Source organism: Equus caballus, chromosome 2 (assembly GCF_041296265.1).
Source record: "Equus caballus isolate H_3958 breed thoroughbred chromosome 2, TB-T2T, whole genome shotgun sequence".
NCBI lineage: Eukaryota > Metazoa > Chordata > Mammalia > Perissodactyla > Equidae > Equus > Equus caballus.
In genome coordinates, this window is record NC_091685.1 from 40,423,278 (window position 1) to 40,439,098 (window position 15,821).

Sequence of the window (15,821 nt, forward strand, 5' to 3'; positions counted from 1 at the left end):
TACAAGAACATTCCCAAAATTTTAACTGGAAAACCACAAGTCTCCTCCTAAGGTCATTTCATCTCTCCTCTAACCTTACTTTACTTAACAGTCCATCCTAGGATTGGGAGCTTCAGGACTGGGGAGCTGCAAAGCTTCCCTTGCTAAGCAATCCGTGCAGATGCCTTCTAGCCATAGTGTGCTCCTGAGGGGTTCTGCATGCTCAGGGGATTTAGCCCTGAGGCTTAGTCGACACCTTGACAATTTGCATATTTCCCCTCCTTTCCCTCTCAGGCGTATGGTCGAGATTTAATGGAGGCCCAAGAGTGGTGCAGGAAGTATATGAAATCAGGGAATGTCAAGGATCTCACTCAAGCCTGGGACCTCTATTATCATGTGTTCAGACGAATCTCAAAGCAGCTGCCTCAGGTAGGATCTTCAGGTTGTAGCGGGGTTGACTGTCATTATCGTCCTTTCTGTTGTACTATCTGTGACCGTTCTAACTCTCATGCCCAAGCACCTGGTTTCATTTCTATGTGTGGACTTTAGGACAAGTCATTGCTATTAGCGATCCATTGAAAAACACTTAGAATGCATTTAAATTCCTCCCTGGAAGCAGAAAACTAAACCCTGTGGTAATTATTCACAGCTCACATCCTTAGAGCTGCAATATGTTTCCCCAAAACTTCTGATGTGCCGGGACCTCGAATTGGCTGTGCCAGGAACCTATGACCCCAACCAGCCGATCATTCGCATTCAGTCCATAGCACCGTCTTTGCAAGTCATCACATCCAAGCAGAGGCCCCGGAAGTTGACACTTATGGGTAAGGACCATTGTGCACTTCTACCACCTATGTCTCCCTCCTACCCTGGGTGAACCCCCTCCCCTACTCTGAAGTTACTGCTTGCTATTCACACTGCAAATCTTTTATATGCTCCATCTCTCCCGTGTTTATCAAGAAAGGAATAGAGGACAAGTGGATTTCTCCTTGTTACATCCTCCTTGGTACTCCTAGTTTATTCGTAGAATTGTGCTTGTTTAAGTGAAGCCTAACAATCCTGCACAAGAACAAGCGGAAGAGAATTGTAAAGGCACGCAGCAGGGGGAACTAGTGGTAGGCAGCTGTTGGGGAACTGATGTGGCCAACAAGGAGGCATCTGGACGCAGGTGTGAAGGCTGACAGGCTACATTGAAGGAGGGGCTTCTGGGCTCTTGATTGTTCTTTTTTATCATCACAGCCTCTCTTTGTGGGAAATGATTGTGTAAAATGAACAAACTTAAGGAGAAGTGAATTCTTGCAGTGAGGTTTGTTACCTATCTAGGATAGTTTCAGGAGGCCTGGGTCCTCTGGTGGCACTTTAAGTGCTCTTGCCTTTAATAATGATTCATTTTTTTTAAATGCAGTGATTATTCACCAGCACCAATTAATTGTGGTCCATAGGTGATTGTCTGTCCTTGGGCTGGCATCTTCTAAAACGTGGGTTAGTCAGGTTCTCAGCTGCATTTAATTAAAGAGATTTTAATGAAGGAATGGTTTGCAAAGGTGTGAGCAGGGTTAAGAGAGCCAGCAGTGAGAAGCTATTACTCACCCCCACCCTCCAGACCTGCCAGGGCAGGGAGCCCATCAGGGGCTTGTAACCTGGAGAGGCTATCCATCAGTGCTGTAGCCTAGGTATAGGGACACAGTTACTCCTAGAACTGTAGCCTGGCTGTTTGTCAGGGGCAAAGGCCCTGACCTCCCCCTCTTCCCACCCTCTGACCTCCTGCCAGTGCCCCCATTGGCCAGGCCCAACTGGGAGCCTAGGTGATACGGTCTCTAGGGGTCAGGCTTCTCAGGAAAGAGAAGGGCAGAGAATGAGATGGGGAGGGGAACCTATAGAATGACCATCTCTGTGCAGAACCATTCCTGGTCCTTAAAAACAGACCTTTTTTTCATTTTATTTGTTTTTCACTTGAACAGCATCTCATTGGGGGACCATCAAAAGCAGTACCATTCTTTCATCAATTCAAGGGGGAGTGTTTTTTTCTGTTTGTAAGGAAAGTGTGACAGGGAAGGTATATGCAGTCTGCAAGATCTTGTGAATACAGTGGTGGTCTGCCAACTAACAGGTGTGAGACCCTCTGACCCACACCAATTGCTCCCACCATTCCTTACAGGCAGCAACGGGCATGAGTTTGTTTTCCTCCTGAAGGGCCATGAAGATCTACGACAGGACGAACGAGTGATGCAGCTCTTTGGCCTGGTTAACACTCTTTTGGCCAATGACCCAACATCTCTTCGGAAAAACCTCAGGTATTCAGGATGCCGTGATAACAGCAATGATTTGAGAAGTCTTCTAGTTTTTTCTTACATCTCTCCCATGTAGTCGTGTACGTTTACAAAATAAGTTATAAAATTATGTACCCAACAGGAAGTCATCAATAGCCAAGGCGTCAAACAAGGAGAAAAATTCTCCATATTTTTAGGGTACTTTCATGGACTTGAAATGCTTTTAACAACCTCCAGAGGACCCACAATGGGACAGTTGGTGACCATTAGACTGGAGAGTCTGCAAATTTGATGTGTTTTGCCCCTCATGGGATTACAGCCTAGTCAAACCTTTCCTATCCTCAGTACTCTCTTCTCTTTCTGTTAAGAACATTAAAATTAAGCTGAGAGATTATTTTAGGCTTAGAAATAATCACTGGATTACTCCCCCAAAGCAATGAGTTTCTTAAGGAGGTTGAGAGGACTGATGTTGCTTTCATTCCATCAGTGCCTTGACTTTACCTGATGCTTTATCCTTCACAAAAGGTCCCTCATTACACACCTCAGATAGCCCTGTGCGGGGGAATTCATTAAAACTAGTTTGCATGTGTCATGAGCAGGTCAAAGGTGTACTCTGTTTACCATACAATAACCATGCTTTCCTGTGGGTGCCAGCATCCAGAGATATGCTGTCATCCCGTTATCAACTAACTCGGGCCTCATCGGCTGGGTCCCCCACTGTGACACTCTGCATGCTCTCATCCGGGACTACAGGGAGAAAAAGAAGATCCTTCTCAACATTGAGCATCGCATCATGTTGCGGGTATGTGTTGAGGCTGCCAAACCCAACCCTCTAATGTCTTAGAGGCAAAACTCACAAGTCGGGGAATCTCTACAAAGCTACTTTCTCCTTCTTCTGTATATGTGCATCACTGAAAAATCTATTTGAAGAAATTAGCTATTGAAGCAGGTTTAATGAAGTGAGTCCTAAAGCAGATAACCTTCTCCAAGAAACAGGACCCTATAGCATAGAAATTAGGTTTTCATCATCCTAGGTGAGACTGGACAGTGTTATTTATCAGACAACGTAATATCTTCCAAAAGCCAGAGGTATGCAGAGCACTGACCATATGGAAAAATAATGGTTAGTCAATGTGTAAGTAATAAGAAAGAGAATTGCTTGCTACCCAAAACCTTAAACCCTCATTCACGCCAGTAGGCTGGTCCTGAGGTGAGGCCTAATGTTTTACCCTTAGGCCCTGGCAGTTCCTGTGGAAATCAGGTTAGAGTAGCCACTCTGTTTTTCCTTTTGCAACGTTCTTGTTTTCTTCTCCTTTTGGCCAAGGTGGTCGTATTAGAACCCAGCTCTGTCTGGACCCAGAGCCTTATTTCTTCCTGGGTTTAAGCTGATTGTTTTGGGCTGCTTTCTCAGAATGGTTGTGTCCTGATGCAGATGGCTCCGGACTACGATCACCTGACCCTGATGCAGAAGGTCGAGGTGTTTGAGCATGCTGTCAATAACACAGCCGGGGACGACCTGGCCAAGCTGCTGTGGCTGAAAAGCCCCAGCTCCGAGGTATGGCACACTCGCCTCTTAATGCACACCTCTGCCCTTCGGCACACCCAGTCCTGTCAGGAATGGCTTTCCCGTTTGCTCATGCACACCTGGTGGATTCGTCTTTATTGTGATTAGCTGTTGGTTATGTGCAGTCTTTTATAACAAAAATTAAATGAGTGAGCCATGCCAATTTAGCAGATATAGATTTAGTAGTTTAATGTTTCTCCCATTGCTTATGAGAATATTTGAGGTCTTTATATATTAAGGATATTAAATCGTTTTCATATATGTTATAAATTTCCTGTTTTTTTTTTTATTTTGTTAATGGTATGTTTCTTGGTTTGCCATTTTTGTTTTGCTTTGTTTTTGATATATAGACATTTTTAAAAGTTAGAAGTTATCAGATTTCTAATCCTTTTCTTTGAAGTTTCTACCTTTGGCTTTGTATTTAGAAAGGCCCTCTTCACCTCAAGATTGCATATCTTTTTACATATATTTTCCTGTACTAATTATAAGATTTGTTTTTACATTTAAATCCTTAACCCAGTTTTGAATTTGATTAGGATTTAAATTTTCTTTTTTTAAGATGGTTACCCAAAACCATAGTATTTATCAAACAGTCCATTCTTTTCCCCACTGTGTAAGAGAGTCTGGTTTTATTCTACACTGAATTCCGCTATGTCCTTGGATTTCCTTCTGGGGCTTCTATTCTGTTTCATTGATCTTTCTGCCTACTGCTCCTCAAGTACCATACTATTAATACAAGTCTCTTCTCGTTGGCTATTTTCATTTTTTTTCTTCCAGATAAATTTTGTGATCATTTTGTCAAGTCCACCCCCCCCCGCAAAAAAATGCCACTGAATTTTTATTAGAATTATATTAACTGTATCAAATGATACAGGAGGATATTACATCTTTACAATCTTAAGTGAATTTCCTTAAGTGGATGTTTTCATTTACTCAGGTCTTTATAATCCTAGGCAAAGTTTAATTTTTTTATTCATCTAAGGTCTGTACATCTCTAATTAAGTTTATTCTGAGCATAGATTATTATTGTTGTAATGGTAAATGAGATCTTCATTCCCTTGTACGTTCCAACTGGTTATTGATGGAATATAAGAAAACAACTGATTGGAGTATAATTATGTTGAAACTAGTTAAAGTTTCCAGAGCCTTGGTTTACATGTGTGCCTGTGTTCTAGGTGTGGTTTGACCGAAGAACCAATTATACCCGCTCCTTAGCAGTCATGTCCATGGTTGGGTATATTTTGGGCCTGGGAGATAGGTGAGTGAATTTAATTTGTTTCTTTAGTCTTCTTTCTCCGTTGTAGTTTTCTTGAATGGTTTCATTTTGTTTTTCAGTAAGATTTATGAGCATTTGGTAAATATTTGTATTTTGTACTTTAGGCCTCTTTTGCGGCATCAGCCTTAGTCCCCTATTTATTATCCATGCCAACAGAACAACACATCAAACTAAAGAGAAGAAAAACCATAGTTCAAGGGTACTACTTTCTCCATAGGTTGGTTTAATATATTAAAAACCATATTAAATCTGATCGATTTTATTGATTCAATAAACATTTATCAATCATCACTATGCTAAGATAAATAATTCTATTTCCTTAATTGAAACCAACCAAAGTAGATCCTCCTGATATTTCTGCATAATAAATTTCACCCAAATGTACTGACTGAAAAAGTAGTTTAGGAATATTCAGATATTGACTCACTAGAACGTTGTTAAAAACTAGTTCTCTACTCTTTTTCTCCTGAGATCGTGTCTCATGCAATTCTTTGAGAGTAAAAATAATTTTATCCCACAAAAATAATAAATTACTTTTTTAAAAAACTAGCAGAATGCCTGCTAACAAAAGCCAAATGATCCTGCCTGATTGGCCCAGGGGCTCAGGGAGACGAGGCCCTGTGGTAGGTGCTGAGTAGTAATGATAGAGCCTTGTCACTCTGAGATGCCAGCACTGCCAGAAATGATTTATCTTGTGAACAAAGACCTTGGGAAAGCAAATTATCATGGTATCAGGGGGCAACTTATGATTCACACAGATAAATCCTCATTTTAGGCCTAGAGCAGGGGTCGGCAAACTTTTCTGTAAAGGGCCAGATAATAAATATTTTAGGCTTTGCTGGCCATATGATCTGTCACAACTACTCATCTCTGCTGTTGTAGCACACAAGCAGCCTGAAACAATACACAGACAAGTGAGCATGGCTGTGTTCCAGTAAAAACTTTATTTACAAAAGCTGGGGGGGCACTGGATTTGGCCTGAGGGCTATAGTTTGCCAACCCATGACCTAGAGTATCATATACGTGTTGATTTATTCATCAGTGCTGCTCTCTTGACCCCTCCCTGGTCTCTCTTCTATTTCTCAAAGACACCCATCCAACCTAATGCTGGACCGGCTGAGTGGGAAGATCCTGCACATTGACTTTGGGGACTGCTTTGAGGTGAACGCATGTTCCAAAATACCACATAAAGCTCACCTTCCCGGATGACCACTTTTCACCCTCCTCTGACCATTTAGGCAAATTTAAGCCCAAAATGCATTATCCTCACCTCTGCCTCTCCTATCAAGGCAATAGAAAGTCAAGCTAAGAAATGAAATCCAGGCTGTTTGGTACTCAGTATAGTTGGACTCTAACCCTCCTTGGGGCAAGGGCCACTGTTCACACACGCTCTTTGAGTGGCAGAATCCTCATCCTCCACACCCCCTACTGCTTAAAGGCCTGGGCATCATGCACATTTGCCTTTTTCTTTTTTCTTCTTCTTCTCTCCCTTTTCTCTCTCTCCCTCTCTTTTTTTTCCTCTCTCTTTTATTTTTTTAGTTATCTTTGAAATCTCTATGACAAGTCCCCTCACTAAACTCAAGCTACTTCATTTCTGTGCACTAATTGAAATCGGTGCTAGTGATGCAAAGGAAAACCACTCACCTTCGCCTGGCTTTAGCTGAAGAAAACTATCTAACCAGTGGACTTGGGTTTTTTCCCTTTATTACCCTATAGGTTGCTATGACCAGAGAGAAATTCCCAGAGAAGATTCCTTTTAGACTAACAAGAATGTTGACCAATGCTATGGAGGTGAGTGGATATTGGGAACAAGCTGCTTTGGTACGGGGCCAATACAGTTATGACCCTCTCTGAAGACAGACTTGCTTGTTAGATCTCATCAGTTCCCCAAAACGCCTGAGTTATTTCTGTAGTCATTTCCTGGTATTTTCCATTGTGTTAGAAATGATCAATCTTTGATAGTCTTAACCATTCTTCACACCAGACCTTATTTCATATGAATCACAGTCCTGACCTGACCCCTTGCTCTGAAGACATTCTCAGCCTGATACATCAGTAATGGCCTGTACCTGCTTCCTAAGTGAGGGTGACAGAAGCTCCTGACTTGCTTTTGGTCGCTAGGCCTTAAGATGCCAGTGTCAGTGACTTCTGTGGTGAGTGGCTCTGGCCCTTCTGCAGGTTACCGGTCTGGATGGCAACTACAGAATCACGTGCCACACAGTGATGGAAGTGCTTCGGGAACACAAGGACAGTGTCATGGCCGTGCTGGAAGCCTTTGTCTATGACCCCTTGCTGAACTGGAGGCTGATGGACAGTGAGTATTAGCAAGTATTGGGCGCTGGAGTCAGCATACTCCCAAATTAGGAATATCTGACACGCTACGTTTCACTAACCTATCGGTCTTCAAGCCTGGAGCCTGAGATACATTACTGAGCTCTTGCATTACATTTTCACAAAGAGGCTCTGGTGGCTGGAAATGAATTTCAAGTATTTTTATTAACTAGAACAGAAAACTTCAGTCATTGATTTAGATATTAATTAAAATATTTTTCAGGATAAATTAAGTACCTTACTGATTTTTGGTTTTGGGGTTATGTTATCTGGTTTACATTGTCTAAGTCCAACTCAATGATACAGTGTGTCCCTCAGGATTGGATACCCACACTCACATCCGCCCACTTACTCCTGACTAATATGGTTTTGGTTCTCGCTTAGGGGTTATAGCTTTTGAAAAAATTATATTTTTATGACTGTAAGAAAATATCATGTCAACCAAGTTTCTTTCAAGTCAAAGTTTGAAGCACTTTTAATCCTCCCTTTATTTGTTTGCCTAGCAAATACCAAAGGCAACAAGCGGTCCCGAACGAGGACAGATTCCTACTCTGCTGGCCAGTCAGTAGGTGGGTACATCCATGGGAGATTGGAGGTTCTGTCCCCTTTTGTGCAGTGTTTCTGGAACAGGGTGAGCTTCGTGATTGCCATCAGGAAGCATGACTTACAGTAGAAACGGGTGCTGAACATGAAGGAAGTGAACATGTTTTTCTAGAGGCTCTAAACAGTGATTGGCAGAGATTCTGTCACTGCTAAAATATTACCTAATAGGCATTTATTCAAAACTTGGTCTAGAAATATTTACCGAGCACCTAGCACCTAACATGCTTTTTTTTTATTGCCTCTCAGGATGGAGTGGGTACGTACAGCTCAGAAATTGGATGAAACTATCTGATCTTAATCTATCTGTAAAAACACATATAAAAATAGGTCTGAAATATTAGCCAGTATTTAGCATGCCCTTTAGTGGTGTCTAGATTGTGATAATTATTAGCTGTATTACCTTGATCCTAAAGCATTCTTAATAGCTCAGAAGTGGGAAGATAGAAGCTGCAGAAATGCACTCATATTGCTGCCTGAGGAGCCAGAACACCACATAAAACATTGTTTCCAAGGGTGTGGTCCACAGAACAGGGTCCCAGGAAGATAATGCCCCTCCAAGACCCAGTGTGGAAGGCTCTCAGAGGTCTTAGAGTCAAGCTGTTTAGCCTTCCCCTTGTCTCCCTATGCCAGCCTGCCCCTTTTTCCCTCATAACATCTAACAATGGCATACACGGTTCGCTCTTTGGGAAATACTGTTGGGGTGTAAAAAAGTAAATGTTCTCTACAAACATTTATGGAACATTTGCAACTGGTTACTTAGCTAATAAGCCAAATAATGTTTAGGGGGGCAAAAAGAATGTGACAGGGGCTGGCCCAGTGGCGCAGCAGTTAAGTGTGTACATTCCACTTTGGTGGCCCGGGGTTCGCCGGTCCGAATCCTAGGTGCGGACATGGCACCGCTTGGCAAGCCATGCTGTGGTAGGCATCCCACATATAAAGTAGAAGAAGATGGGCACGGATGTTAGCTCAGGGCCAGTCTTCCTCAGCAAAAAGAGGAGGATTGGCAGATTTTAGCTCAGGGCTAGTCTTCCTCAAAAAAAAAAAAAGAATGTGACATACAGAGATTGCCCTGAAGAAGCACAGAATCACATTATAGAATTAACCAAAATATATATGAAATGATAAGAGAACAGTACATTTCACTGTGTAGTCGAGTGCCACAGTTTGGTTTGGAATAAAAAGGCTTTGAGACTTAGAGAATGGAGGCATCACTCTGAATTGCACTAGTTAAGGGAGCAGCTCTTGAGTTGGTGGAATGTAAGCTGAGCCTTATTGGATGGATGGAATCTGGATAGGTAGAAAGGAAGAGGGTGTTCTGGGCAGGAAATTGGGGTCCTGGGTTATAGTGTCATCTAGGAACACGTGTGGACTCTACCTTGGACACCATAACAGGATTTGTGAATGATGCCCGAATCACCCACAGTGTCTGGGGTACCTTGTGCAGACAACTGGTCTCATCCAAAGTGTGAGATGAACTGGTTTAACTCTCAGGGTTCACCTCCTTTATACATTATTGGGTGACTCCTGTATGCTGCCTATGGCATGCAGAGGGGAATCAGGACAGCCAGTTCTCGTGGCACCAGATGGTGGAGGACCTGGTTGCTTTTATGTGACTTAAAAGTTAAGTTCAGGGACCAGCCCAGTGGCGCAGCGGTTAAGTGTGCACATTCCACTTCGGTGGCCCAGGGTTCACCGGTTCAGATCCCGGGTGCGGACATGACACTGCTTGTCAAACCATGCTGTGGTAGGTGTCCCACATATAAAATAGAGGAAGATGGGCACGGATGTTAGCTCAGGGCCAGTCTTCCTCAGCAAAAAAGAGGAGGATTGGCCGTAGATATTAGCTCTGGGCTAATCTTCCTAAAAATAAATAAATAAATAAAAGATTCTGCCATTTAAAAAAAAAAGTTAAGTTCAAGGGGGTCATTAATAAAAGTATTATCATCACTAGCTTCATTTTGAAGGCCTGTGGAGTACAAGGGCAATGTATAAATAACTTCATAATTCTGATTCTAGACTGTTCTCTCCTGAAGGCCACAGTCAGTGGAGGGTGACCCTAAAGCCTGAGGACTTTCTGTGCCCATAATTCATGTATAAATTTCTCTGAGGAATAAGACTTGATTCATGTGTGTGACCCACTGAAAGCTAGTTTCCTTTATATGATTATCAGTTTTTGTCAAACCAAACAAGTTTTGTCACCAGGTCTTGGACTCATCTTCCTATTCTCTATGTCAGGACATGTTGTTTGTTTGAAAATTCATGCTTTGCAGATTTAAAAACTTTTAAATAAATAAAGAGTAGCGTAATGCTTCCCCTCTCCTTTCCCCTTTGAGATAGGTGGGCAAGTGCTACAGGGAGTATGGTATGTGAAGAATTAGAGCTAATACCTTCAAACAGTGGCTTCTTGGCATTTTTGAATTTTCTGCTAATTGATTTTTCTCCTTCTAGAAATTTTGGATGGTGTGGAACTTGGGGAACCAGCCCATAAGAAAACGGGGACCACAGTGCCAGAATCTATTCATTCTTTCAGTAAGTCCAACCTCTGAGGAATTGCACCAATGACCAGCTCATTAAGCAAATAGCAGCTGGGTTGCACCATGAGAGGGGTCAATAAGATGAAGCAACAAAACCCCCTTTGAGCAGAAAAGGTTCGTGAATTTCTCATTATATTCTGAGGACAAAGATAGCCACAAAGGAAGAATTGCTTAACACTTACAAAAGTGAATATTTGAGAAACACAAAAGCATCCATTGAACCTGTTGTGATGATCCAATCTTACTGTTATTGATACTTTTGTGTATTCCAGTTGGAGACGGTTTGGTGAAACCAGAGGCCCTAAATAAGAAAGCTATTCAAATTATTAACAGGGTTCGAGATAAACTCACTGGTGAGTGTGTATATGTGTTTACTTAAAAGGAACATAAAATCTGAGAGACTTTCCTTTCCTTGAGTGGGTGGTCAGCCCTATTTCCGGTGGTGCTGGTGCCGAAACTTTGGCTCTGCAGCTAACTGGAGTGTCTCTGAGGCCATCAGTTAAGGACTCTCTCTGATTCTCTTTCTAATGACCAATGAACTTACTTTAAGTAATGTTGTTAGTCTCTTTTTAACAAAGGTAAGTAAAATTCTCTTGGGTCCAAAGTCAGCCAAAATCAGGAAAATTTTTTTTACCATCATGGCGTGATATTAGAGCAAGTCTGACCCCTCTGACTCATTGCTTGTCTGTACTTTGGTGACTGTTAGGGATTGGAGCGTGTGGAAGGGAAGAAATGCCTACTTTTGGAAAGGAGACATGTCACATTGGCTAGATGGTGTGACATGACGGGTGGGAGTCGGGAAGCCAAAGACCCCAGTTCCACCACCTCCTGTGGAACCCCTGGGCGCTGTCTCTTCATCTGGAAGGTGATGAGAACACGTCCCTCAGAAGGTAGTGAGGCTCAAATGAGACATGGGATGCCAAGTGCTTAGCATTAGGGCCTAAGTTTTGTAGTCAAGGTATATTTATTTATTGAGGACCTTCAAGTGCTAGAAGCTGAAGAAACAGTGTTGGTAAAAACAGAATCCCTGGCCTGTGGGGCTCAGAATCTAAAGGGAAACACTGTATTAAGTGGAAAGAGGGACTCGGGGCTATGATAATAGGGAATTTAAGTTCAGTAGTTCAGGAAAATCTTCCTTAAGCAACCAACCTGTGAGCTAACATCTGAAAGAGGAGTTAATTAGGGGCAGATTGTTCTAGATAAAAGGAACAGCTTATACAAGGGCCCTGTGGTGGAAGGGAGTAGGGCAAGAAAAATGGTCTGAAAGCAGGCCAGCCTGACTGCCCCAAAAAAAGCAAAATAAGAGGAGCAGCAAGATGAGAGGAGCACAATGCAGAATGTTTTGACTCTGAGTGGGCCAGGGCCAGATCATACAGGATCTACATCCTGTATCCTAAGGGCAAAGGGAAACCACTGAAGGGTTTTAAGTGGAGTGGGGAAGGAGGAGGAGGGTCTGGATGGGTTGGTATTGTGAAATACTGCCTGCTCTGGCTGTGCTGAAGAATGGGTTAAAGGGGAAAAAGCAGCTGGCACAGTCATCCAGGCTAGACAGTGATTAAACTAGGGTGGTGGCAGTGGAGATGGATTCAACAGATCTTTAGGAGGTCAAATCAAAAGGATTGGTGATGGGACACAAGGGATCAAGGATGGCTCCAAGCCATTGGTGACCTTCTAGAGCTGCACTGAGCCTGGCAGCCAGACTAAAGCAGTTGAAGAGAATGTGAAGTGAGGAAACAGAGACAAGTTTCAAAACTCTTTTTTTTTAATTTTATTTTATTTTTCCTTTTTCTCCCCAAAGCCCCCTGGTACATAGTTGTATATTCTTAGTTGTGGGTCCTTCTAGTAGTGACATGTGGGACATCGCCTCAGCGTGGCCTGATAAGCAGTGCCATCTCTGCGCCCAGGATCCGAACTGTTGAAACCCTGGGCCGCCAAAGCAGAGCACGCGAACTTAACCACTCGACCATGGGGCCAGCCCCTCAAAACTCTTAAGAAGTTTGGCTGTGCGGAGAGGAGAGAGGACGTAGCTGGAGAAGTGGTTAGATGAGAGGCTTTTTTTTCCTTCGGTGGGAGAGAGGAACATGTTTACAAAACAGTAAGAAGAGGGCAGTTGAGAGGGAGAGTTTGAAGACCTGAGTGAGAGGAAGGATAATTGATACTGTAAGCTCCTAAGAAATCAGGGGGTGATGGGAGCCAAAGCGCAGGTGAACTTAGCCTTAAACGGGAGCCACAGCTCCCCAGGGTAATGGGAGCCATGAAGAGGGAGCTCGTGTGGAACAGATCCAGCACCTCCAACACTGTCTGACATGTCAGGGATCCAAAACTATGTGCTTAGTGAATTAATTAACTTGTAAGGTAGGAGATGAGGACATCTGCTGAGGGTGAGAAGCCAGAGTAGAGATTTGGACATTTGGGGAGGGTAGAAGACTTGAAACGGTCCTTGTAAAGATGGAAAGCCACATTGCCAAAGAAGCATCGTAAGGCAGCCAGGCAGTGCTGAGTGCTGGCTTGAAGTTGGAGAGTGTGAATTTATAATGGAAGCAAGCTGCCCTGTAGGAGGAAAGGCTAAAAATGGAGGCTAGTAGGATTAAAACAGAACAGCGTTTCTCATCCACTTGCCTGATTCAAGGATGATTATGGGATAGAAGAAGGAATTTTCATAAACCATTGGCCACATCTTTACCATTCTTGACCTCAGTCGACTACAGGACTTGCCTCTCCTTGAACCAAGTCTGTATTAGGAGAAGGAGACTGGTGTTTAGTCAAGTCACATGGAGGTGACTTTAAAATCCACCCGTCATATAGCCTTCATACTCATGGATGAGGATAAACTGATTTCGGCTGCTTAGACAGTTAAGCCAAACTGGGGCAAGGAGGGAGCTGATAAGCAGGTGCAGATTAAATATTTTATTCCTCCTGTCCCAGGTCGGGACTTCTCTCATGATGAAACTTTGGATGTCCCAACACAAGTTGAGCTGCTCATCAAACAAGCAACATCCCATGAAAACCTCTGCCAGTGCTACATCGGCTGGTGAGTGGGCATGTCAGAATATCTTTGTTAAAATAAGTCAGGACCCCACCCTGTGCCCTAGACTCAGAGTCACAAAAAAAGATTTGGGAGGGTATCCTTAAAGGATAATCGTAGTTTCAAATCTCTTTAAAAGTTTGTGTTCACTGTGTGTGCTCATTGTTCTAAAAAGGAGAAAACTGAGAAATATCGATGCATATTTGGAAGGCAAACACCAAAATAAATTAAAATTACATTAAAAAATGGTTTAGAAGAGTAGATGAGGCCCCCTTATTTGGGGGGGAGGGGGAGTCTTTTTGGATTTCTGCTGTCAATTCAGAGATACAGGAAGGGCAAAGGAAAAGAAGCCAGAGCAGTGACGGAGAGAGGGAGATGAAAAGACAAATTTATGATCTGGGATTGTAACCTCAGAGACCACTCTGGGGTCTGCTTTGATTAATGGCCCGAGGCACGCCTGAAGGTAGAAACTTGAGAGAGACGGCAATGGGGAAGTGTCCTTCTGGGACTGAACAGGCGTCAGCCCTTGAGGCAGTGATGAGTGTGTCCTACACAATTAGTTGTGGGAGATCTCAGGGAATGTCCCGGGGGTTGTCAGACCTTGGTCTTCCCATTTTCAATGTATCTGTGTAACGCTTTGAAGAAGCCCAAATTATTAAAATATTCCTTTTCTCTCTGTCTTCTTAGGTGTCCTTTCTGGTAACTGGAGGCCCAGACGTGCCCACAGCATTTCTCTTGAGGCTTTTGTACTTTGGTGTGTGCTTCCACTAAACTGAAACCTTGGTCAAAAAGTTCGACTTTGTTAAATATTTTGAAATGTAAATGAAAAGAACTACTGTATATTAAAAGTTGGTTTGAACCAACTTTCTAGCTGCTGTTGAAGAATATATTGTCAGAAACACAAGGCTTGATTTGGTTCCCAGGACAGTAAACACAGTAATACTACATTAATCAAGCCATTGATTTTGGGGAACAGAAGATCCATAACTTTAGAAATACGGGTTTTGACTTAACTCACCAGAGAACTCATCCTAAGCATTTGCTGACAGAAGAATGGCCTAGTCGTTCCTCTCAACAAGGATAAAGCCAACTCAGCGCAGTCAAGAAGCCTCAGGTCGTGGAGGACATGTATTAGGATTCTGGACTGTAAGGAAGCGAGAGAAGCCAACTGCATCATTTTCGCCCATCCCATTACCTCACCGGTCCGTGGACAGCAACAGCATTTGCAAGATGGGCCAAAATGGGTGGAAAAGGTCTGTCTTCTGCCTCACCCACGATGCTGCGACTTACGTACTTCAATCCAAGACCCGAACTGCTAGGAAAGGAGCTCCTTCAGATGCTGGGCAGCTCAGCCAAGTAGATGTACAGAGGGGACTGTGGTGCAGTAGGGTGGCCCATGCTGGCCTTCCCCAGCACGATTCCTGGGTGTTTTCAGGGAGGTCTGGGTGCTCTATGTTTAGAGCAAGGGCTTGGAAAACAGGAATGCTGTCATGGAGGAGCTGAACGCAGAGAGGGAAGGTCTAGGACACGTTGGGTATCATGAGCAAAAGACACACTAAACTGAATGCACAAAGTATAAAGTGTAGCCATGTCTAGACACCATGTTGTATCTGAGTAATTTTTGTGCCAATAAATGACATCAGAATTTTAAAAACATGTATATGAGTGGCTTTTTACTCATGATTATTCATGAAGCAGTTATTCCTTCAACATTCAACATTCATTAAGCAGTTAATACTAGGGACTACACAGGATGCAGGATCTATGTGTTGTGGTCCCTTTCTTCGGGGTGTTCACAGGCCAGACAAGGCGGAGGCGGCCTCACGTAGGAAAGGACCAACAACTCCACCAAGCTAAGCAGTGAGAAGAGCCACGCCCAGGGTGTGCACCTCAAGTGGGGCACTAATTCACTGGGGGGCCGGGAACACCTGGTGGGAAGGGGGACATTGGCCATGGATCTTAAAGGAGGAGTGGGACCTTGTCAGATGAAGCAAGTGAGGACGTTCAGAATAGAGATATAAAAGCACAATATCATGCAGGAATGGCAAGTGTTAGCTTGAACCATATTAGATTGCAGGTATTCGATCATTGTTAATATATAAAATGGCCATTTCGCACAGTTGGACCTCACAGTTCAGCATGTCTGGCTCAGTGGTCAGTAGGGAATAAAAGGAATAATAGGAACTAAAAGGAGGCTAAACAGTCGAGTGAGGCCAGACTGGCCTCGTTTCAAACAGCA

The 15,821-nt window shown here is 43.3% G+C and overlaps 1 protein-coding gene across 8 annotated transcripts in view; it reads left to right on the plus strand.

Moving 5' to 3' along the window:
- MTOR (mechanistic target of rapamycin kinase) overlaps nt 1-15,236 on the plus strand; it is a 119,477-nt gene extending 104,241 nt beyond the window's left edge. For all 8 annotated transcript variants that reach the window (XM_070260934.1, XM_070260931.1, XM_070260933.1 and 5 more), the window contains 14 exons: nt 274-408; nt 629-803; nt 2,138-2,273; nt 2,904-3,051; nt 3,682-3,804; nt 4,989-5,071; nt 6,178-6,250; nt 6,806-6,880; nt 7,268-7,403; nt 7,924-7,989; nt 10,472-10,552; nt 10,830-10,910; nt 13,483-13,588; nt 14,270-15,236. In XM_070260934.1, coding sequence (XP_070117035.1) covers nt 274-408; nt 629-803; nt 2,138-2,273; nt 2,904-3,051; nt 3,682-3,804; nt 4,989-5,071; nt 6,178-6,250; nt 6,806-6,880; nt 7,268-7,403; nt 7,924-7,989; nt 10,472-10,552; nt 10,830-10,910; nt 13,483-13,588; nt 14,270-14,285 — 1,434 coding nt within the window. In that variant the 3' untranslated portion in view covers nt 14,286-15,236. The remainder of the gene's footprint in view (nt 1-273; nt 409-628; nt 804-2,137; nt 2,274-2,903; nt 3,052-3,681; nt 3,805-4,988; nt 5,072-6,177; nt 6,251-6,805; nt 6,881-7,267; nt 7,404-7,923; nt 7,990-10,471; nt 10,553-10,829; nt 10,911-13,482; nt 13,589-14,269) is intronic.
- Nucleotides 15,237-15,821: the final 585 nt, after the last annotated feature.